At 44.4% G+C, this 24,973-nt stretch overlaps 1 protein-coding gene across 1 annotated transcript in view; it reads left to right on the top strand.

Annotated features, from left to right (window-relative positions):
* Positions 1-24,131, top strand: part of LOC124612746 (trypsin-1-like) — a 115,408-nt gene extending 91,277 nt beyond the window's left edge. The window contains exons 5-7 of the mRNA XM_047141133.1: positions 4,015-4,274; positions 8,867-9,045; positions 23,647-24,131. Coding sequence (XP_046997089.1) covers positions 4,015-4,274; positions 8,867-9,045; positions 23,647-23,814 — 607 coding nt within the window. The 3' untranslated portion in view covers positions 23,815-24,131. The remainder of the gene's footprint in view (positions 1-4,014; positions 4,275-8,866; positions 9,046-23,646) is intronic.
* The last annotated feature ends 842 nt before the right edge of the window (positions 24,132-24,973 follow it).

Raw genomic sequence — 24,973 nt, forward strand, 5'->3', positions numbered from 1 at the left:
AGTACATAACTGTAGCAGCCCAGACGCTGATCGTGGCTAGTGGGCAGCGAGTGTTATACCCAGAGGTATGGAGAGATAGTGGCGGGCAGTCAACTTGCTGTCGCTCGTCGCCGTGTCAGCATGGTGACGCAAGTCCAAGCGGGGTGGCAGCAGAGTACCATCTTCGCTCTGTGATGCTGATGGGAGGAGGGTAGTCCCCCAATGAAACCCAGCACACTCTCAGACTGGCCGGAATGTCGGTAAAGGCATCCACTGCGTTGTAGGTGGTCTCACCTCAGAAGACCCAGTTGGAAGTCCAGAACCATCAGGACTAGCTGATGGCTCGTAAATAGCGAATTCGCCTAGTTGGTGATGATGCTCGATGAGGCTTGAGTAGTGTAACAGTGGACGAATTGACACAGAGCCTTCACCAGTTGAAAGCACAGTGCCAATGCAAAGATTCTACCAGTTGAGATGGGAGCTCTTATACTCCCTCCAAGGCGGTGTGTTAACACAGGTGAGAGACTCCCAACACGTGTCGGCTGCGGAAACGCCACGTTGTTGTACACCGTGTAGCACACAGTCAGTCGCTGACAGCAAGGCGCCGCATTGTAGCGTACTGCGTCAGCATTGTTCCAGTGCGCAGCTGCACAATGACGTTGGTGGCTGGTTCGCGTGTCGTTTGGCTGCTTGCTAAGGTTTGCCTGAAGCTCAGGCTGCAGCACTGCTGATAATGTTAGTTTATTGATGACTCCTTCTACTCCACTGACGAATTTTTTAGTAGGACCGACTGATGTAATTAATAACAACAGATATTTACAGTGTTACGTAAAATTGAAATTCTGTACATGCTCAGTGGAGTAATATAGGAAATTGAATGGTGGCTACCGGAATGTACAGGATGTTTCAAAAAGTATGATCTGATTTCAAAATTCCATATTTATTCATAAAAACATACTACAAACATGGGATGAATTGTAAAATACTCACAAAATCTTAGTTTTAGTTATGCTATAGTAAATTCTGTGTGTGTCACCAGCAGGAGCAGCACGAACAACATCTATACGATAGCTAAATTCGACATAAACTTTAGACAATGTAACTGCTCTTACAGAAGTTACAGCGGCTGTTATTCTGTTCTTCATAGTTTCTATGTCATGACGTAAAGGGGACATGAACATAGTTTCCTTCGCATATCCACAGAAGAAAAAATCGCATGGAGCCATGTCTGTCAATCTTGGAGGCGAAGAATGCAGGGCAATGTCTCGGGGAACCGTGTGCCCTATCCAACGTTGATGCAGAGCGTCGTTGAGACACTGACGTACGTTGTGGTGCCAGTGTGTTGGAGCTCGATTCTATTGGAAAGTGGAGTCACCGGAGTCGACCTGAAGCTGTGGAAAAAGCCAGTTCTGCACCGTTTAAAGATAGCTCAACGCTGGATAGGACCCCTAGACATTGCCCTACATTTTTGACCTCAAAGATCGCCAGACATGACGCTACACGATTTTTCCGGGGATATGTGAAGAAAAATGTGTTCCTCTCTCCTATACCTCGTGACATAGAAGTGAAGAACAGAATAGCAGCCGCCATAACATCTGTAAAAGCAGATACATTGTGTAAAGTTTATGACGAATTTAGCTATTTTCTAGATGTTGTTCGTACTGCTGCTGATGGACACAGAGCATTTGTAATAGCATAGCTAAAACTACAAGATTTTATATTTGGCGATTCACTCTGTTTGTAGTATGCTTTTACTAATAAAATTGGAGTTTTGAAATCGTGTTATTCTTTTTTAAACACGCTGTACTGTACCTTTATATGTTATGTGAAAAAGTTCATTGCTTCTTAAATAAACGTATTTTTAAATTATAGTATTTTACTTACATGAGGCCTAATTCACACAGAATGTGTCGCAGAGACGTTAGATTTTTTTATGTATTATGTAGTCTTGTTTCATGACAAGGTCTAAATCAGAGGTGTCAAGCCTTTTTGCTTACCTAAACCACACTAGAAGAAGACGAGTATTTTTGGGCCGCACATAATATACGCTACTGGCCATTAAAATTGCTACATCACGAAGATGACGTGCTACGGACGCGAAATTTAATCGACAGGAAGAAGATGCTATGATATGCAAATGATTAGCTTTTCAGAGCATTCACACAAGGCTGGCGCCGGTGGCGACACCTACAACGTGCTGACAAGAGGAAAGTTTCCAACCGATTTATCATACAGAAACAGAAGCTGACCGGCGTTGCCTGCTGAAACGTTGTTGTGATACCTCGTGGTTCCGCTGGTCCCGGCGGAGGTTCGAGTCCTCCCTCGGGCGTGGGTGTGTGTGTTTGTGCTTAGGATAATTTAGGTTAAGTAGTGTGTAAGCCTAGGGACTAATGACCTTAGCAGTAAAGTCCCATAAGATTTCACACACATTTGAACATTCGATGCCTCGTGTAAGGAGTAGAAATACGTACCATCACGTTTCCGACTTTGATAAAGGTCGGATTGTAGCCCATCGCGATTGCGGTTTATCCTGTCGTGACACTGCTGCTCGCGTTAATCGAGATACATTGACTGTTAGCAGAATATGGAATCGGTGGGTTCAGGAGGGTAATACGGAACGCCGTGCTGGATCCCAACTGCCTCGTATCACTAGCAGTCGAGATGACAGGCATCTAATCCATATGGCTGTAACGGTTCGTGCAGCCACGTCTCGATCCCTGAGTCAACAGATGGGGCCCTTTGCAAGACAACAAACATGTGCACGAACAGTTCGACGACGTTTGCAGCAGCATGGACTATCAGCTCGGAGACCATGGCTGCGGTTACCCTTTACGCTGCATCACAGACGGGAGTGCCTGCGATGGTGTACTCAACGACGAACGTGGGTGCACGAATGGCAAAACGTCATTTTTTCGGTTGAATCCAGGTTCTGTTTACAGCATCGTGATGGTCGCATCCGCGTTTGGCAACATCGCAGTGAACGCACGTGAGGAAGCGTGTATTCGTTATCGCCATACTGGCGTATCACCCGGCGTGATGGTATGGGGTGCCATTGGTTACACGTCTCGGTCACCTCTTGTTCGCATTGACGGCACTTTGAACAGTGGACATTACATTTCAGATGCGTTACGACCCGTGGCTCTAGCCCTCATTCGATCCTTGCGAAACCCTACATTTCAGCAGGATAACGCACGACCGCATGTTGCAGGTCCTGTACGGGCCTTACTGGATACAGAAAATGTTCGACTGCTGCCCTGGCCAGCACATTCTCCAGATCTCTCACCAATTGTAAACGTCTGGTCAATGGTGGCCGAGCAACTGGCTCATCACAATACGCCAGTCACTACTCTTGATGAACAGTGGTATCGTGTTGAAGCTGCATGGTCAGCTGTACCTGTACACGCCATCCAAGCTCTGTTTCACTCAATGCTGAGGCGTATCAAGGCCGTTATTACGGCCAGAGGTGGTTGTTCTGGATACTGATTTCTCAGGATCTGTGCACCCAAATTGCGTGAAAATGTAATCACATGTCAGTTCTAGTATAATATATTTGTCCAATGAATACCCGTTTATCATTTGCAATTCTTCTTTGTGCAGCAATTTTAATGGCCAGTAGTGTACTTAACACCAACGGTAACCACTTTTTGGTAGGGGGGGGGGGGAGGGGGGGGGGGGAATGGGATGGACCAATGAGAGAAGAGAGAGCAGCAGCGTATGGTGGAAGTCTGAAATTAAATATATTCAATTCATCATAACTTTACATGGACGAAATTTTAAAGATTTTTTCCGATCGTGTGACAGACTCTCACTTCTTGGGCCGCACTGATACTTGCTTTGGGCAGCATGCAGCCTACGGACTCCAGGATGAACATCCCTGGTCTACACCCTTTAGACTCTCTTCACTACGGATCAGTCGTGCAAAAAATATAGGTCTATGTAATGTAATCTGATCTAGAAGCGTCTGTTAAAAGCTGTTGTAATCGTACGTTTGGTCGTAGCTGCGACTAACGCAGACGTGTTTTGTGCCGTGGACAGGGGCCCGCCACGCTGGGTGCGCCTGGGCGACCTCGACCCGGAGGGTAGCGGCGACCACCTGACGGCGCAGGACTTCCGCGTGGAGCGGCGCGTCTGGCACCCCGACTACCGCTACCCGCTCAAGGACAACGACGTGGGGCTGCTGCGGCTCGACGCCGACGCCGAGTTCAACGAGTTCGTGCGGCCCGCCTGCCTGGGCACGCAGCTGCAGCCGCGAGACCCCAGGGCCATCGTCACCGGCTGGGGCAAGACCGAGAGGGGTGAGGCTTCCCGCAGGCGGAGCACACAGCCGCTGCTTGCCCACTCACTGTAAAGAAGTACTGGCTGCAAAAAGCTTCTCAGTCACGTCTTGATAAGATTCTGATATGTTGCAAGGATTGGAAACTTGGTTGGAATGTCCAGGACTGTAGAGTCGGCCGGGGTGACCGAGCGGTTCTAGGCGCTACAGTCTGGAACCGTGCGACCGCTACGGTCGCAGGTTCGAATCCTGCCTCGGGCATGGATGTGTGTTATGTCATTAGCTTAGTTAGGTTTAAGTAGTTCTAAGTTCTAGGGGACTGGTGACCTCAGCAGTTAAGTCCCATAGTGCTCAGAGCCATTTGAATCATTCAGGAGTGTAGAACTGCGCACTGTACGAAACGAGAAACATGGGATCCTATGACTACAACGTGAGTGAGCTAGTTCGATCGCGAAATGCGGAATCTCAGTCCCCCAAATTCGCCAATTTCACTTATTGACGAACCCATCCAAATGAAAGTGGACTTCGTCGCTAAACCAAACCACACATTCGGATGCTAATTCCCACCATGCCCCGCAGCCAGGAGTGCAATTTGAGCGTACTAACGCAAAACGTTCAGTAGTTGTGACGATTTCATTTCATATAGTTCAATAATTGTCACCCTGTACCATAGCCTGAGAAAGAAATTTCTGAAAATATATAAAGAGAAGTCAAATGAAAACTAGACAGATGGGGAAAAGTAAGAAAATCGTTTATTAGTTCAAAAGCAGTAGCCATAACCGTTAATACATTTAACCCGCTGTGAGAAAAGACGGTTGACGCCTTCATGGAAAAATGTTTGCGACTGCATACGGAACAACCAACTTTCTCCGTCTGAAGAAAGTTGACGCCCACGAATATCTTTCTTTACCGCCTAAAACATGGAAATCGCATGGTTAGACACCGGAACTATGTGGAGCATGTGTAGGGCTTCCCAGCTAAACTTCTGCACCATACCCGAAAAAACATTGGCAACATGTGGGCGAGCATTCTCATGGAACCGAATGACGCCGTTTGCCAGCATCTGCGAGCTTTTAGACTTGATGGCACGCTCCAGTTGACACACATCAGTATGTGGACATTTTGCAAAAACCGAAGCGCGCCATCAAGTCCGAACGCCCTTGAAGGTGTACGGACATGTCATTCTGTTGCAGGGCAACGGCTGCCCACATGTTGCCAACGTTGTCCCCACTACTCTGCAGAAATTTCGCTGGGAAGCCCTTAAACATCTTCCGTACAATTCCGATAACTCCCCATGGGGCCTCCATATTTCTGGAGATCAGAAAAAGGACATTCGTGGGTGTCAATTTGCTTCGGACGAAGAGGTGCACGCCCGGCTACAATCGTGGTTTCGCAGGTAACCGCAAACTTTTTTCAGTGAAGCCACTGGCCGGCTACAATCGTGGTTTCGTAGGTAACCGCAGACTTTTTTCAGTGAAGCCACTGGCCGTCTTGTCTGTTACTTTTTTCCATCTGTCTCGTTTTCGTTTCACTGTCCATTATATATTTGTGGTATAGAAGTGCATGGAAGCGAATGCTGTACTGTGGGAAAACCGGAAAAGGAGAGGATCGAATCATTTGAGATTTGGCGCTATGAAAGATGTAGAAAATTAGCTGGAAGGATTAGAAATGAGGTTCTCCTCATAACTATGGAGGAAACTAATATGTGGAAAACACTGATAAGGAGGGGGGACAGCATGATAGAATACATCAGTGAATAACATCAACTAAAGGGAGGTGTAAAGTCTAAAAGCTGTAGGAGGACACAGTGATGAGAATGTATCCAACAAATAATTGGCAATTTTGGGCATAAACGATACTCTGAAGTGACTAACGACCCAAAAAAAAAAAGGAAAAAGGAAATTTAACGACTACATAGGCCCAGTCGAAAGTAATGCAGGTGGCACATTCAGACTGGTAGGATACTGGGAAAATGTAATCAGTCTGCTAAGAAGATTGCTTACAAAATACACGTGCGACCAATCCTAGAATACTGCTCAAACCCGTACCAAATAGGAAGTGCTGAAAAACGTGAACTGGTAGACGCCTGAAGGCATACGTCACAAACGCCTGCTTCCAATCTTTCAAGAATCAGCTTTAAGAGCGAAATCTAGGAATATACTACAGTCCCCTTTGTATCAGTCCCGTAGGGACAGCAAAGACAAAATTAAATTAACCCCAGCATGCACTTAGGAGTTAAAGCAAGAAGTCTTAATAATTGCTACCATGGAAAGCACCCTCGACGTTGCACTTCCCAGTGGTTGGTAGAATATGCCAGATACCAAATCTATTGAGATAATAAGCCGAATAGCTTCTTACTCAATGTAAAAAGTACCAACGCTTGTGCAAGAATATGTGAAATCCTAATCTTTTACACGTTGTATCCCCTCGTCTCGAAGCTAAGGTCGTGAATCGTAGCTCTAGTTGGCTGTTCTTTATTGCTATAAGTTTTCTAAAGGTCGTCTTTTGCACCTCAGTTTCACTGTACAGCATGTCAGAAGGTTATAGGATCGCCGTTTTGATAGAGTTCCCTTATTTTACTTATTCTATTGTAGCTTTCATCGTGTTATCAATAGGCCTTCATTACAGTTACAATAACAATAACAATCCAGTTCTAACACTAACACCACCACTTCCAGTCCCTGCTGTACTCAAAGCAGAGTCTTCAGTGCCTTGTATCGGTTGCTGTAGTCGTTCTTCCTGTAGTACTGCTGCGGACATGACTTCCATAAGGTAGCTACAAATTACAACAAGAGCCAATATATTGCTCGAACAAAAGGAACAATAATACAGACGAGATTATGGACGTGTGTCAGGAGACGAAATAAGGATAGCCGGCCGGAGTGGCCAAGAAGTTCTAGGCGCTTCAGTCCGGAACCGTGCGACCGCTACGGTCGCAGGTTCGAATCCTGTCTCGAGCATGAATGTGTGTGATGTCCTTAGGTTAGTTAGGTTTAAGTAGTTCTAAGTTCTAGTGGACTGATGACCTCGGAAGTTAAGTCCCATAGTGCTCAGAGCCATTTTTTAAATAAGGATATCCCATTGTGCACCAGAGACAAAATTATAATCAAAACAATGGTTAGACGAAGATGAAAGTACAAAACAAAAAGTGAACCTTATTTAGTTGGTGGGATGGGTAAAGACGACCTTTTTTAAGCGAGATATTGTTAATCGATCATGTTCTTACTACAAAACGTTATTAGACCCTTTGCGTAGTAAGTTGAAGTAAAATCTGTTCATATTAAATCGCAGAAAAATGATATTGTACCAGCGCGGTGAGCGTGCTCCCAAAAGCACACGATCTGAGTTTTGAAATATTTCTCATCTGATTGAAATTTCATTGGCTGGAGTTCAGTCATGTAAAACTTTTTGAAGGACATCATGGTCGCCTTTGTCTGTGGACTTTATAAATAAAGACGACCGTGATGTCTTTCAAAACAGTTTCCCCATATATGGTCCCACGTCATACATTTCCTGTTTCATAGCCAGAAAGAAAGAGGCTTGAAAGGAAGAAATGGCTCTGAGCACCATGAGACTTAACTTCTGAGGTCATCAGTCCCCTACAACTTAGAACTAACTTAAGGACATCACACACATCCATGCGCGAGGCAGAATTCGAACCTGCGACCGTAGCGGTCGCGCGGTTCCAGACTGAAGCACCCAGAACCGCTCGGCCACTCCGGCCGGCGAAAGGAAAAAGTTTCCGTCTAATTACGTAATATCGTGATGTTAACCGCTAATATATAAAACAGATTTGATTTCTGAGAAACAAATACATTAATCTCAGCCGAGGATATGTTGCGAAATAAGTTGTTGTTTAAGCTTGTCAACTTTCACGAAGAAAGATAAAGCTTTAAAGTTTGCGGCAAAGGACGTAAAGAAACATGTGAAATGAGTGGACTGTATCTTGAACAATAATAGGCAATAGTAATAATAAGGAAAATGGAATGTAGTCGAATTATAAAAGATAGTGTCGATGAAATTGGATTAGGAAATGAGGCACTGAAAACAGCAGACGAGTTTTGCTATTTGGACAAATAGACAACTAAAGATTGTAAGTAAATAATGATGATTTAAAATTGACTTGCAACGGCAAGAAACTCTTTTGTGGAAGAGAGATGTTAATATCTAGTATAAATTCAGCTACCAGAAGTCTTTCCTGAAAGTGTTATGTATTTCTCTATGGTGTTGTCTACTTTGGGAACGAAACTTTGAGATGAACAGTACATACAAGAGGTGGATTGCAGATTCTGAATTTTACGGATGAGATGGGTAGTTCGAGTAACTAATGAAGAAATACTGAATAGAATTTGAGAAAAAAGAGATTTATAACACAACTTGACTAAAATAAGGGATAGGAAATACACTGAGACATCAAGAAGAGTTGCATCAAACCCGTCTTCAGACTGATTACTACAATAACATATTTTTGTTTTAGCAAAGAGTACTATTTTCTACGTCTCTTGTCAAACTTTTCATTTCATTCGAGGTCAGCAGTGCTTTGAGCCACAGTGAATTTGGTCTCGCCAGCGATGTTCTGCGTCCTGTAAGTCGCTTCCTGCGTTCTGTGTGCAGCGGGCTACAGCCAGTCGCTGCTCAAGGTGGAGCTGCCACTGACGGCGCAGGCGCAGTGCGTGTCCATCTTCCAGGAGCTCCTGGAGCGCTCGGCCGGCTACCGCAGGGTGCTGCCCAACGGCGTGCTGGACTCCATGCTGTGCGCGGGAGAGCCCCAGGGCGGCAAGGACAGCTGTCAGGTGAGTCTCGCGCCCTCCGTTGGTGGACGGATACCAGTTCGTAGTGGAGGCGTTTCACTGGCCAAACTAGTACAACACGGTGGACAGAAAAACACTGTAGTGCGAGAGATAGTCGTAAGATTTTAACTATCACCCAGTCATAAAACTAAGTGATGGTGTTGGAACTTCTCTCCATACTCGCCCATTACTGTGGCACGTTTTCCCAACGACAGATGACTTGGCGGATACCTTTTTTTTTTTTGTGGAAGTCTACATTGCCGCGTCCCAGTCAGGACGTTGATGACACTGTGGACTGAGATCAGCTAACTTACCTTTAACGAAGTGAAAGGGAAAAAGTAACTGTCACTAGAATAAGTTACTGGGGGTAGGGGTGGACCCTTATTCTACGACAGAGCACATTGGTGATTAGCTGTACAAAATTGGTATAATCTCTGTGTTGTTATCAATGAAGCATTCTGATTTAATAGATTCTGACATGACAATCTCAGTAGAATTGTCAAGAGAATGTATTATGTCCTTATTGGCAGAAACAACACTGAACACAACAATATCAAATTTAAATAGAAGGTTCTCTACAAGTTTTTCTTACGTCTAGATAGTGAAGCACTGACTGAGTTGGCCAATATTACGTGAAATCATCCGATTCCGGTTCTATGTTCGGTACTATTTAGGACGACAATCAAGTCTACAAAGGATGGTTAGTTTTTGTGACAAGATATGCAAAAGAGTACTCAAGATTGCTCGTGCTCACAGTGGACGCAAGCTGGTGAGATATGCAAAAGATTACTCAAGATTGCTGGTGTTCAGAATGGACACAAGCTGGTGATCCAATTATTTATACAGCGTATGACTAATTCAGACATATGATAAAATTAAATTACATATACATATGTATGTATTGACACACAAGAAACTTAAGTTTGTCTTTACAACTGAATATCCAGTCCTTCAATCTAGCGCACTGTATCTGGAGTTGCTAGCAGGAAGTCCTCTTCAGCACCGTGATAGGCTCGAATCCTGCATTCACTGACAATGTGGTGAACAGTCTGGTATGGAGCCCCGCAGTCCCAGGCTGGATTAGGCAGCTTCTTCCACTTACAGAGAGCATCCCTGCATCGGCCATGGCCAGTACGGATTCTGTTGAGAGTAGTCCAGGTCCAATAATTTTACGCCTCTGCCAGCGGCATTTACCTTTTAGCTGCGACGTGTTTTCGGCTGCATGGCTGCTCTCGCCCTCTGAAAATCCTATAAAAAGCTAATCAAACTCAGCTGAAACTGCCCTGTGTTTCTTGTTAGGCGAGAAAACATGCACTCATCCCTAGTCTGGAAAATATGGCGATACACACATGCATAGATGGAGCAGCGTGTATACTTCAACCCCTCTCAGTTCTCACAAGAACAATTAACTACGTGGCTGTTTCGTTTCTCCGCTATCGGAGATCAACTACTCTTCAGCTAATTTCTAGCTGAGTGTTAGCCAAAGTGGACGCAGTGTTCACACAAAATTCCTTTTTTTGGCGTCGTGCAGAGCATGATGCGCCTTGTTCTACACTTGATGCTGGTTCAGAGAAGAGTCCTTGAAGTTTTCGGTATTCCGTCTTTCGTAGCAAACTGTCCCCCCACCTGTGTCCTTTTGTGCTTCGCATTACGGCCTTTTTAGACCAATGGGAGCATTCCTCTCATCTCGTGAAAACTACCCAATCGCAAAGGGCGTACCTTCAAACTGCTCCGTAATCTCGCCACTTCTACTCTTTCTGAGTTTATTTCAGCCAATTGGACATTTTGTGCCCACTCCTGACGCCTAAAAGTTACATGCGTGCATCACGAGAGCACCATGGACCTTTCACATGATAAGTAAATGCGTCTCTCTTTTAACTGTGTCTCAGGCCTGTTTGTATCCATCTGCAAATTACCCAATCTATTTTTTAAAGAATTTCTCTTTAGCAGGCAGCGCTAGGCCGTCACGTGCTGCATTCAATGTATTGCCTGATGCGTTTGTTGTCTCCCTCGCCACAGGTCACCAATCCCCTGATAAATGCCTTTCGTTGTATGTGGGCCATGGCTGCACAACCCGAGTCTGTCCCAAACTAAAGCGTCTCTTCCAGCAGCTTTTTTCACCTTTTGCTCATCGACATGCAGGATTTGGGTTCGGTGTGTTAATACTGTCGAATCGAGTGTCATACCTTTTTGCGTTACATACTGCACATTTTGATAGGCAGATTTGCTCACTATCACCGAAGTATGTCGTATTACATATCCATCTACTCATTACGACGTATAGAATCTCATGTAAGGTGCGAAATTAACATTCATTCAAGCTGTCACCTTACAAGTATCCTAGGATATTTAGCGGAGGTGATGTTAGAATGGAGAAGAGTTGTTTTCTACGAAGCGAATAAGGGTGCAAAAAATTCCCAGTACTAAGTAAGAACACCTTATTTTTCGTAGAGGTGTCTTAAAATGGACTTCAATCCATCAGTGATTACATGCTTCGGTTCTAGCAAGCCCCATTTCTTGAGTACTGCCTTTCTCTATCAGAGACAAGTGCTTCGCTGTCGAATATTTCTAATGATAACATCAAATACTCGAATCAAGGTAAGAAGACGAGTGCAAGGCAGCACTCGCTCCTTCTTATACACCGAAAATTAATCCCCGTTGCGATCACGCAACTAAACACTAGGAGACACGTGTAAGGCGCCGCTTGTTCCTCTCCATATTGTCACGGACAAATACTACTACTCTTTGCTACCTCTAGAGATAGCCTCTACGGAGCTTGTTCTTTACTAACAGGTACAAAATTCAGTGTAAGAACTGTGGCTGGATGCTTACTGGAGAATCTGTGCCTCTGTCGAATGTGTGCAGTCTCCTCGTAGTTTCCTGCAGCACCATTCAACTGTCACTTTACAGTGACGGTTTCCGACAGCTCAGCTGCTCCCTAGTGATGACTGCTGCCCCAGCTGTGTGACTCACTTGTCAGCTCTCTCACTGCTTAACTCATCTGCTACTACCGAGGCTGCCCTCGAATGTCGTTTATACACTGCTTCTTCAGGCATTTGGAGGAGTTTCTTGTGGCAGTGTTGTTTTCCCCTGCTTTCCTGAAGGCCCTATTAGTGACCAAAATCTTTTCAGAAGCTTCTCGCTAGTCCTAAAACAGTATACAAAGACACCTCATGGTCCAGCATTTCCTTGTTTTGCCCGCGGTCAGCTTTCCATGGCTATTTCCATTGCTTACACTATTTTTTCGTCCTGACAGTGACCGTGGCTGTTGCGGCATACAACTTTCGCCTGAGGTGTGTTAACCGTTCCGCTTGCTCGTTCTGTTTCCTGCTGATCATATCCACCGTGTCTCTCCAGCGCCATGCCTGCACGTTGCTGCTTAAGAAAGTTTCCACTCTTTTCATAGCGTCCATGACGCTTCTTATATCGATAACATTTAAAACCAACAAACACCATCTGAACTGGTCTTGAAGACCCAACGCTACCGGCTGCCCGCCGTGTCATCCTCAGCCTTTACACGTCACCAGATACGGGTAAGGAAGGGCATGTGGTCAGCGCACCGCTCTCCTGGCCGTTGTCAGTTTTCGTGACAGATCAGTAACATTCGACCTCTTAATAAATCTTGACAGCCCCAACACCATAATATTTTGGCTATTCAGGAAACTGTCCACTTCAAAAATTGCCTTGTCATTCTGGAAATGCCTGGCAAGCAATGGTTGCTTCATTGAAGGAAAGAGGAAGCAATCGTTGCGAGGCATGTCAGGATGATAACGGGAGTAAGTCAAAATTTGATAGCCCAAAGAGGCAGCATGTGTAGCTGCGTTCTGTGCAGGCTGCGCTGATGCGTGTTGCCGTGGAGCAGAAGTACTGCAGCAGACAGCTTCCCCGCGAGGCTTCGTCTTGACAGCGTTCTGCAACTTTGTTTAGAGATTTTCGATAGTGCGCTCATGCAACGTTTTCCCCCTTACCAGCCTAATTTGTTAGCACCGCACCAGGACAGTCCCAACAAAACATTCTGCATCACTTTGCCCAATGACTGTTGGATCTTCGCTTGCATTGGCGGTAGTTTCGACTGCTTACAATCCTCCTCTCTCTCGGGTAGTGATGCACGTAGAGCTCGACAATGGCGATTAGGTGACTAAAGAAGTCTTCAGGATTAGCCAGTGACAGCTACTACATTCTCATGCCTGCCTCAATCTGGCGGGATTTTTGAAAATCAGTGAGCACTCGCAGAACCCAGTTGGGCTGCCGAGAGGCTGACATGTGATCACTCTGCAGCCACTAAGATTCACGACCTATGAAGCAGATTAAAAAAAAAAAAAAAAAAAAAAAATACCCCAATCTGAAGTCCAAGCTTGGCTCTACCCAATGCGCAGCTGGTTTACAGCGATTGTTGCTGCAAGAGCTAGCAGCTCAGTTCGCTACTCTTCACATCCTGTATACCACAAATTACCCACAAATTTAATCGTGTATTCTTCCTAATGTAATGCTTACACAGGATAAGTAAGACTGTGTCGTTTACTGTCCTTCCTGGAGTTACAGTCTGTTCGCCAGCAGTGTACAGAGGATGAATAAAAATATATGGAACTCCACAAACACATTACTGCGGCTCATACGGTGTAGGAAAACCGTTTGCGTTCAAAACAACTTCCAGTGGTCTCGGAATGGACAGAGAGGGGTCCTGTATTCTAGGGAATGTTACACCGTTCTTCCTGAAAAATGTCCGCAGCTCGTGGTCTTGCGGTCGCGTTCTCGCTTCCCGCGCACGGGGTCCCGGGTTCGATTCCCGGCGGAGTCAGGTATTTTCTCTGCCTCGTGATGACTGGGTGTTGTGTGTCCTTCATCATCATTGACTCGCAAGTCGCCGAAGTGGCGTCAACTAAAAAGGACTTGCAATACGGCGGCCGAACTTCCCCGCTGGGGGCCTCCCGGCCAACAATGCCATACGTTCAAGTAATGTGGTGGTGGATAGCAATCACTCACCCTTTTCTCCAAAGTAAATTACTAATACTGAATACTACTGCGATCTGGCGACTGGCGGCCAGGTGATGTGTGAGAGCTCATTCCCATACTCACAAAACTAGTCTTGGACGACGCGAGCTCTGAGTAGGGGTCCTGTCGTCTTGGAACACAGCTTCGCCACTGGGGAAGAAAACTTGTACAGTGGGATGGACTTGATCAGTCAAAATGGTCACATAATCCTTGCCAGTAATCCAACCTTCCAAAGTAGCCACAGGGCCCGTGGAATACCACAATATGGCTCCCCATGTCATTACAGGTTCCACACCATTTTTCACTCTAGGGCCAGAAGTTGAGAGCAGTCTGAAACAAGACTCGTCTGACCAAATGAGATGCTTCCATTGCTCCATAGCCAAGGCTTTATGGCTTCGGCACCATGTTTTCCTGTTGCGGGCATTTGCTTCACTGATGAGCAGTCTCGGAACTCCAGCTTGCCCTGCAGTTCCCTACTTATGTAGCTCCCTTCGTGTTGCTTTGGTGCTGACAGGGTTCGCAAGTGCGACATTCACTTCTTCAGTGACAGCAGCTGCTGTCCTCTTATTTTTCGTCACGAACTTCTTCAATGAGCGTCTATCACGATCACTCAAAATACACTTTAGTCCACTACATATGTTTTTGGATGGAGTCTACCTTTAGCAAAACATAATTTTGTTTTTTATCCCAAACATGTTTCACTCCAGTTGCAGCATCATCGATGGGCTTTTATTTTATGTTTGTTGAACAAAGAATGTTCTTTACTGTTTGTATACAAGTAAATAATAGTTTTTAAAATCGCAATTACAGATTTTCGAATAAATACATAAAATTGATTTCATACCTTTTTACCAGATGGTGTGGTTTTCTTGATATGCTATGTTTTTACAGTGACCGATTTCTTTCCCAATTTATCTGCAACAACATAGCACTTCATGACACAGATTATTTAGGCAAAAAAATTACGATTTGGGACCTGTAATGGCTACGCCTGAAATTAATTCTGTGTGGAAGATTGTGTGTGTGTGTGTGTGTGTGTGTGTGTGTGTGTGTGTTTACATTATGTTTCACTTACGTTTTCTGTTTTCATCGCCTTCACTGTGACGTTTTATATATAGAGCTGTCACTGTCACTGTTTCACTGTTTATCAGCTGCAGAAACAAAATGGTGGACAGTGGAACAGTTGAAGGTGTAAAAGCAAGATGGCTGACAGTGGCAATTGTTCAGAATCTTTCAGAGGCGTGTGTGTGTGTGGGGGGGGCGGGGGGGGGCGGAGGGGGGGGGGGAGGCTCTATAGGTTGGTGTTATAAAATAATTCTTTGAGGGCAAAGAACAGAGTTCCATTGCAGAGAACTGTGTATTAAATTATTACTTCTTTTCCTTCAACTATGGCTTTTTGTATTTGATAGTTTTCTTCAATGATTAGTTTTTGTGGGGAGCTGTTCCCGCATTTGAAAATTTTGATTAATGTGTGTTGTGCTATGTTTCTTGTCCATACTTTGTTCAGCAAATGCTCTTCTGTCTTCTGTATATCTGGTTGTTGGCTTAGCGGATGATACTTTTCGAACTTCCCTGTACGCATTTTTACGAGTAAATGTACTTGCAAGTTGGCACATTAAAAACTTCGGTCCCATTCGTTACGGAAACATCCATCATAAGAGCATCAGTAATTTGCTCACGTTCGAATTCACTTAGCTCCGGCATAACACATTCGCAACTACACTGACACTCGGTTGTGGTCACTATTGACACTTGCAACGTAAGCCGGCCGGAGTGGCTGTGCGGTTCTAGGCGCTACAGTCTGGAACCGAGCGACCGCTACGGTCGCAGGTTCGAATCCTGCCTCGGGCATGGATGTGTGTGATGTCCTTAGGTTAGTTAGGTTTAATTAGTTCTAAGTTCTAGGCGACTGATGAGCTCAGAATTTAAGTCGCATAGTGCTCAGAGCCATTTGAACCATTTTTTGAACTTGCAACGTACTGAGGACATATCACATGTACCGGCCGCAGTCAAATACGACAGCGTCAGCAGCAGGCTTGGCTACCATCTTCATTTATATTGAAGCGACTGCTACGGTGGCAGGTTCGAATCCTGCCTCGGGCATGGATGTGTGTGATGTCCTTAGGTTAGTTAGGTTTAAGTAGTTCTAAGTTCTAGGGGACTGATGACCTCAGATTTTGAGTCCCATAGTGCTCAGAGCCATTTGAACCATTTTATATCGAAGCATGCATTTCTCTCTGTGCTGCCATATTTATGTCCAGCCATTGTATATTAAAGCAACCATTCCACGAATGAGGAAGAGTGACTCAACGTGTGACTAAGTACTCTCCCAAAATAAATCTGTTCTACAGGAATGAAGGCGCCTTGTAAGCGTTGACTAAATTGGTTTGACCATGAATGAGATTATCTTCTGTATACTAATAATAAACATATAAAACTGTCATGTCTGTCTGTCTGCCTTAACACTCTTCTCTAAAAGCACAAGACGAATTTTCACAGGTTTATCACAGGTAATTTGAGCATAGCTTGGGGCACCGTATAGGCTTTATTTCATCAAAATCCGATCACGGAAAGAAAGATACCGTGATTTCAAGTTTTATCTACAACCGTCGAATCAGACTGTCTGCCTGTCCGAAAAGGCTAATTTCTTTCATGGGTTTTTCGCACATAACTTGAGCATAGATTAGGGTACCGATACAGCTTTCTTTCATCAAATTCTGATCACGGAAAAAAGATATCGTAATTGAAAGTTTCATCCGTATTAGTATAATAAATGCGAAAGTAGCTCTGTCTGTTACGTTTTCACGACCAACCTGCTCAACCGATTTCAATGAAATTGGGTATGAAGAGAGCTTCAAACCTTGTGAAGAAGACAGACTGCTTCAGAAAGTGTGTAGTGCGAGATACATATATTAATATGAAGAATATTACACGAATTACGGAAAAGTATTTACTCTTTGAATAAACTATGCTGGTGTACAAAATTAAAGCAACAAACGGAAATTTAGAATGGTTGCGTTTATTTCGCTACAAATCAGTGAAAACAGGTGATAGCAAAGTAGAAACAATGTAAAGAATACAGAAGGTAAACAACTGCAACATGCTTAACGGATTTGCACACACATTCCGACAACTGGATAATGTGCGCAGCATGGGCTGTGACCACCTCTGCCAGCGGTACAGGCCCGACGACGACGGGGGATGGTGTGAACGATGTCATCGGTCTCATGACGAGGCAATGACGCCCATTCTTCCTGCAGAGCTGCTCGCAGCCTTGCAGAGTAGTTGATGGAGGCTGACGTGATGCAACCCGTCTTCCTAGTACATCCCACACATGCTCTATGGGATTCAAATCGGGAGAGAGAGCAGGCCACGCCATGGGTGCAACATCTTCCGTTTCCAAGAAAACATCATCCACCTGTGCTCTTTGAAGTCGAGCATTATCGTGTATCAGTACGAAGTCTGGACTCACAGCACCTCTCTACAATCGCAAATGAAGTCCCAAGACTTCACCACGATACCTGACAGCAGTTAAACCTTGCCGATTCAACCACATAATTTCATAAAGACGGTTTCGAGTGGTAAAAGTAATCCCTGTCACGCCATTAGGAATCCTCCTCGACATCAGTCTCTTTCCACGATGTTTGAGTCCCTAAATCGTTCCCTCCAGATGCGAATCCAACGAGACTCACTCTCGAGACTAAATCGGGACTCATCTGTGAAAACATTGGCCCATTGTTCGACTGTCCGGGTGGTATGTTTTATTACTCCACTGTAGATGTTCCCTTCTGTGAAGACACGTCACCAGGTCTCCGACAATAAAGACCACTCTGTCGATGCCTTCTGCACACCGTTTGCCTCGATACAACAAGTCCAGTGGATGCTGCGAGCTCAGATGCCAGTTGCCGTGCAGTACTGAGGTGGTACTGTTGTGCCGTTACATACAAATAACGGTCCTCTCTTCTGAAGTCACACAGGGTCGGCCCTGCCCTGGTCTTCCGGATACAATTTTGGTCTCTATAAACAGTCGCCGCATTCGAGAAACAATAGAACGATTCAAATTAAATGATCAACCCAAATCAGTTGCCGACTGTCCTGCTTCCGGTCTTTCTATGACCCTCTGCCGCAGATAGTGTGGTAGGCATCTTCTCTGTGCCATATTGCACCGTCTGTGACTGTGTACACAGCGATTGTGGATGTGAGGCTACCCAGCAAACACTATCTCGTTTCATGTGTGCCCTGACGTCATCGTTGGCATGGTTTTCGGTTTACCGGAAAGCCATCTTGCATGCAGAACACGATCATACGGACATCTGGTTGACAGTTTGTACAGAATGGCGCACGTAAAACCGGCCCGAACCGGACTGCAAACGCGCGGAAGTAGCATTACTAGCTTGTCAGTTTCTTTGCCACCTTCCAACAGCAGTAAAGTATGAGTAGTTCATACGGAAAGTAGTCGTTATAAACCGTGTACTTAATTGTCATGCCTTACTCCATTGAAGAACGTGTGTTCATTGTTGAAGAATATGTGCAGTCTGAATCCGTTAAAGTTGTTCGTGACACTTTTCGTGAAAAGTTTCCAGAAAGTAATATTCCTGCAAAATCAACGATTCAGGATCTAGTGAGAATGTGGCGTTCGACAAGCAGTGTTGTTAATTCAAAGAGAAATAAGGCACCGACTGTACGTACACCTGAAGTTGTGGCAAACGTGACGGCACACATTGAAAGAAGTCCCTACAAGTCAACACGACGATTATCACAGCAGTGTGGAATATCTCGCAGGTCATGTCAACGCATCCTTCTGGCTTAAAAATGAAACGTTACCGAGTGAGTGCTGTTCAGCAAGTAAAAGAAGCGGACAACGGTAAGCGCACACATTGATGCGATTGGTTGCTAGAAAATGTCCCTGGGGGACAACTTGATCCGTTCCTCCTTTTTCCGACGGATGAAGCTTTGTTTCATCTGTCGGGTTACATTAATTCACAAAACACAAGACACTGGGCTACAGAGAATCCCTATGGCATACTGCAAAAGCCGATAGACGATTTAAAATTTGGTGTACGGTGTGCCGTATCTGGTAACAGAATTATCGGGCCATTGTTCTTCAACGAAACTGTCAACACATGTTGCAACTCTACAATGAATTTTCGGCTCTGTTAACGCCAAACGAAAAATGTTGTGCATATTTCCAGCAAGATGGGGCAACTTCTCATACGTCGGATTTGTCCTTAGCTCGTATACATACTGATTTTACAGAAGAGAGGACCATTAGCAAGGGCTTGTGGCCTCCCCGCTCTCCCGACTTGTCACCATGTATGTAACTTTTACCTCTGTGGATTTCTAAAGGCTAGAGTCTACCGCAACAATCCCAGAACACTTGGCACATTGAAAAACAACAAATGTGAACAAATTTCGAACATTCCTCAAAGAGTACTGAAAAGTGTTTTCCATAACATGCCTCGACGTGCACAGCTTTGCTTGGACGTTGGCGGAGAACATTTTGAACACATACTTTAAATTCTTTTATAAAATATGCTTATTAAACTAATAAAAATAAATCTGTTACTTAAACTATTAATTACGTAGTTAATAATGAAACTGTACAATAAAAATGTAAGAACGCGATGATGTGCGTTGATTTTCTTCATTCGTATTCCTTTCAGCGCAGGGGCCGGTTTTATGTGCGCCACTCTGTATGATTATATCGTGAACTAGACACAGGATGGGGAAATAGCGATTTGTTGCTTTAATTTTGGATACGAGCGTATTTAGTCTTTGACTTCTGATCTTTATCATATTTGTGAAACGCTTTTATTGGCTGATATGTGCTATATGAAACGATTCAAAGTAATGAATAGAATGCTTAGACTATCTTCAGTTTGTTTAATGCATACTTCCACATTATTTGTTGCATAACGCAGATGTATAGTGTATGGCTGCTTCAGTAGCATGTTGCATAGATGCGCGCTGCAGCCAATGCCCCTCTATACGCACTGCGCGGCACCGACACTGCGCATGCTGACTCACCGTGCATTGGGACAGCTTGGGAGAGGGGAGGGTGCATCACTAGTTGTAGTTGCCTGGACAGATAAACACGTCAGACGTAGAGATGGGTCGAACTCGTTCATTCCCGTGAACTACTTCATTCATTTCACTCTTTGCCGTGAAGCGTTCAAATGAAGTAGTTCATTCATGAAGTACGGAAGCCTGGCGAAGTTGCCCAGTTCGCCGTTCAGCCGCGGCTACGCTCGCTCGTACAATAAAGCTTCGTAATACTTCATATTTTTACCAACAGATGGCCGAACTATGCAGTAACGTGCACGCAACGTTTTGCGTCTTACAACGTCTGAGTTAACTTAAATACAGGACGGTCGAAGGGGACAAAGGAAAGATAAACAGAGAAGCCTGTCACATATAAAGAAGGTATTACGTTTAATCTTGCTCGACATTTTCTCATGAAGCGCCAAAAAGAGTCTTCTTCTGCCAAGTGAAACCTTATTTGTTGTATTTATGGACTGAAAACTAGGGCTACCAACGAAATGCAGTCCAAGTTTATGTTCCTTTTAAAATTTAATCCAAAATAGAATGAGTATGTTTACCACTGTCACAAAGTCTATATACCTACGTTAAGTAATTATTCAGAAGTTTTCCTGGAGATTTTATTTTTATTGAGAATAATAACCCTCTAAATTCAAAACGTAAACTGTCACCTGTAGCCATTGGTACGATTTCAGGTAAAATCCCTCTTTATTTTATTCGAAAGCAGTTTTTGTGTCTGTTCACGCTTATACAATGGCTAGCAAAACGCGATCGCGTGAAAGTAGTGAAATTTGGGGTTTCTTCGCCGATTTAGGTTATGTGAAAGCAAAGTGCAACTGTTGTTCTAAGTGTATTTCACCGCGCGATTCGTCGACAGGCAGTACAGGGAGGATTGAAGTGAAGGGAGAATGAGTGACGTAGCGCCAATGTAGTGGGAGAGGGGAAGAGAGTGAGTGAACGAACTAGAAAAAAAGTGTGGAGTGTACTATCTGTGGAGAGTTTGAAGTACCAGTTCATTGAAATTGAGTGGTTAGTTCACACTTCACTGGAGTGAAGCGTTCATTTAAACGACTCATTCACGAGCTCCCCATCACTAGTCAGACGAGCTGATGGTATTGCACATACAGTAGCTTACTTACCACCACTCCTCGTAGCAGACCTAGTGGTATGCGATCACAGCCGTACGTAACAGCTAGTGTAGAATATGCCACATACCGTATTTTACGGACTATAACACGCACTTTTTTCTTCGAAAAGTTGCCTCCAAAATTCAGGCGCGCCTTATGCTCGAAATTAAAAGTCCAGTGTTTGATTTAAAATTTCCGCCAGTCTTAAAAAATGGCCGTATTCGATGCTGCGGGAAACCTATCTCCACCTGACTACACTGGATTCAACTGCTGGCACCAATGTACCGATGGGACGAACATGAGTTGTAGAGATTCAGGAACGTGCTGATGCTGTCTACCTCCTGCCGCGCGATCATAAACCCAAAACAGTGTACAGTGCTAGTGACTTGAATTGAAACTGATTTGTGTTGTCGATAACAGTACAATATTTTTATTAGTAGCTAGTTTCGTAATGGAAAAAATTAAAAGGTATTCATTTAATGCGGGCTATAAATTGAAAGTAATAGCACCAGCAGAACAACACGGAAGCAGAGCGGTATTTCGGCCCTCCACCAAGAGAGAAGACTAATCGCCATTGGCGGGCAAGTAAAGAACTGAAAAAAAATGAGGACATAATGTGCAAATAGAGGACTGATTGCAAAATAGCCGAAACGAGAAGATGACGTGTTGAAATGGATTCAAGGACACCGTCAAAATGGCATTGTAATTAATACAAAAATGATTGAAATATATACTCATAAGCTAGGGCTACAGTGCAACTTAAGACTTTAAGCGTGGAGTTGGTTGGTACTATAGGTTTATGAAGTGTCATGGACTTAATATGCGAACCAAAATGAAAATATCTCAGAAAATGACACAAGAGCACGAGGAGAAAATATCTTTCCATCGCTTTATTATTCGACATCGAAAGAAAACCACTGTGGAACTAAACCAACCAGTGAATATCGACGAACCTCCTCTGACATTTGATGTGCCGAGTAACAGAACTGTTGACATGAAAGGTGCTGAAACTCTAACTACAAAAACAATTGGACATGAAAAAACGCGCTACTCTGTTGTCCTTTCATGTTGTGCTGACGATACTAAACTTAAACGAATGATCATTCTCAAGCGTAAAAAATGCCAAAACCTTCTGAAATGTCGACAGGTGTTGTTCATGTACATGATAGTTGTTACAAGGACGATGCTGGTGTGAAATTATGGATTAAGAGTGTGGGAGAGAAGGAAAGGTGCTTTATTGAAGGAGAGTCCTCTTCTTGTGCTAAACAGTTTACTAGTTATTTTAAAAATTCTGTGAAAGAGAAATTGAGAGAGGGAAATATAGGGCATGCTGTTATTCCGGGATTACTTAATTGACGATAGCAACCTCTTGATGTCTCGATAAACAAACCATTTAAAGTGTATATGAGAGAGGAATGGAACAAATGGATGAAACCCAACGTGTATTCACGGCCTACACTCAAACAATTGCGTCAGTGGACACAACAACGTCGTCTAGAGTGAGAGAAGACATTATTGTTAAATGTTTAAAGTGCGGCATAAGTGATGCACTCGAAGGTAGTGAAGACCGCCTTACATACGAACAGGACAACGTTGTCGATGAAGGAGGGGGAGAAGGTTCAGATGACGGTCCTCGAGGATTTTAAAAGTCAATTCGGTTTTATAAACTAAGATTTTTTTTATGTGAGGTCCGCCAGTTACGCAAAAGACCGTTTTTCTCAGAACCCAAACATGGTTCGGCACCACTGTGCCATCATCAGTGGTTTTTCGTTTTTATTTATTCTTTACATTTGGTGTGCATGGATTTTCTGGATCACTTTTGTGTTAATTACTACAGATTGCTTGTCATGTTTTCGTGTGGCAGGCACTTCCATTCTCTGCATCACGCGGTGTTCTGGTGTAGTGAAAAGTGTTTTACTACGTTATTTGTGGAAAATACTTGTTATAGTTACGTATGCATCACAATGTCTCAGCATGATGCGGAGAATGGAAGTGCTTGCCACACGAAAACATTACAAGCTACCTGTAGCAATTAACACAAAAGTGATCCAGAAAATTCACGCACACCAAATGTAGAGAATACATAAAAACGAAAACCCACTGATGATGGCACAGTGGTGGCAAAACGTGTTTGGGTACTGAGAAAAAACGGTGTTTTGCATAACTGGCGGACCTCACATCCAAAAATTCTAACTGCAGACACGGCCAGTACAAGGAGCTGCAAATCAAAAAGATGGATAAGTTTGTTTTTTAGCCTGACTTTGCAATCTAATAATTAAAAATGTTAATTTTTTTAAAAATTAAGGAGTGTCTTATAGTAAGTAAAATACGGTAAAATTTTTAAAAATATTTATGGCTTTCATTTGACTTAAGGCCACAGTTTGCGCTCGCCTGTCCAAGTGTCAGTATACAGCGGTGATGACTGTGCTGTGTCTTGCTGTCGCAGGGAGACTCCGGCGGGCCGCTGCAGGTGCGCAACACGCAGCCCTACTGCACCTACTCCATCCTGGGCATCGTCTCGTTCGGCAAGGGCTGCGCGGAGCCCGGCTACCCCGCCGTGTACACGCGCGTCGCCAGCTTCGTGCCCTGGATAGAGTCCGTCGTCTGGCCGTGACGTGACGCCGCGCCGGTCAGCCACCGCTAGAGTGCACGCGTCGCTCCAGCGCCGATGGGCGGCGGACTGCGCGACGCGTCGATGGCCGTGTGATTTCTGCTGCGACAATATCTCACCGTGTATCGCTGTTAATCGAATTAAAGCTGTATTTTTTGCAGTTGCTTCAACATATACAATAGTAAACATTCCTGGACTGCAACAGTCTCTGACATTACAAACTTGCACAAACTATTTTCTACAGTATATGGCTTGTGTATGTAATTCCGGTAGCGCCTTTTGATGTGTTGTCATTGTAATATATGCACATGACAATTTCATCATTTTTATTTCGTTATTACGCAACGAGAACCGTGTTCTATCTTCAATTCCTTTCTTATGCTGTCGCTTTCCCAGTGTTGCTTAAACTTCCCCCCGAGATTATCTTTCTCCTTCTTGTAACTTCATCTTGTAAACTACCGCACTCATAGCTGATGTTGTAGTGTCGTATCTCACACCCCTGTGTTTGTTCCTCTGTATACTCTACAAGTTGATGTAACTGGTTCATGAGAAGTACAGACATCAACAAAAAGTTTTACATCACCCCGGTTCCCAGAACTCCTGAAGACAGACGTTGACTGTGGATAGTGTACCACAGACACAGTCCCTTTAATTGTTCAGAGATGTCGCTAAACCCGCCTAAAGATGTAAACAACCATGCATGAGCAGCGCCTATTAGACGGATGGAGTCCGACAACCGGTCAGTTCCAGCCATTCCACCTGGAAGGAGGTACACGGCTCGCGTTGTCTGTAGTTCAACTATGCCTAGACGGTCAATACCGCGTTTCGTTCGCGTCCGCATTGTTACTTTGTGCCAGGAAGGGCTCTCAACAAGGGAAGTGCCCAGGCGTCTCGGAGTGGACCGAAGCGATTTTGTTCGGACATGGAGGAGATGCAAAGAGACAGGAACTGTCGATGACATGCCTCGCCAAGGACTACTGCTGCAGTGGATGACCGCTACCTGCGGATTATGGCTCGGAGGAACCCTGACAGGAATGCCACAAAGTTGAATAATGCTTTTCGTGCAGCCACAGAACGTCATGTTACGACTCAAACTGTGTGCAATAGGCTGCATGATGGGCAACTTCACTCCCGACGTCCACGGCAAGGTCCATCTTTGCAA

This window comes from Schistocerca americana, chromosome 1 (genome assembly GCF_021461395.2).
Source record: "Schistocerca americana isolate TAMUIC-IGC-003095 chromosome 1, iqSchAmer2.1, whole genome shotgun sequence".
Lineage (NCBI taxonomy): Eukaryota > Metazoa > Arthropoda > Insecta > Orthoptera > Acrididae > Schistocerca > Schistocerca americana.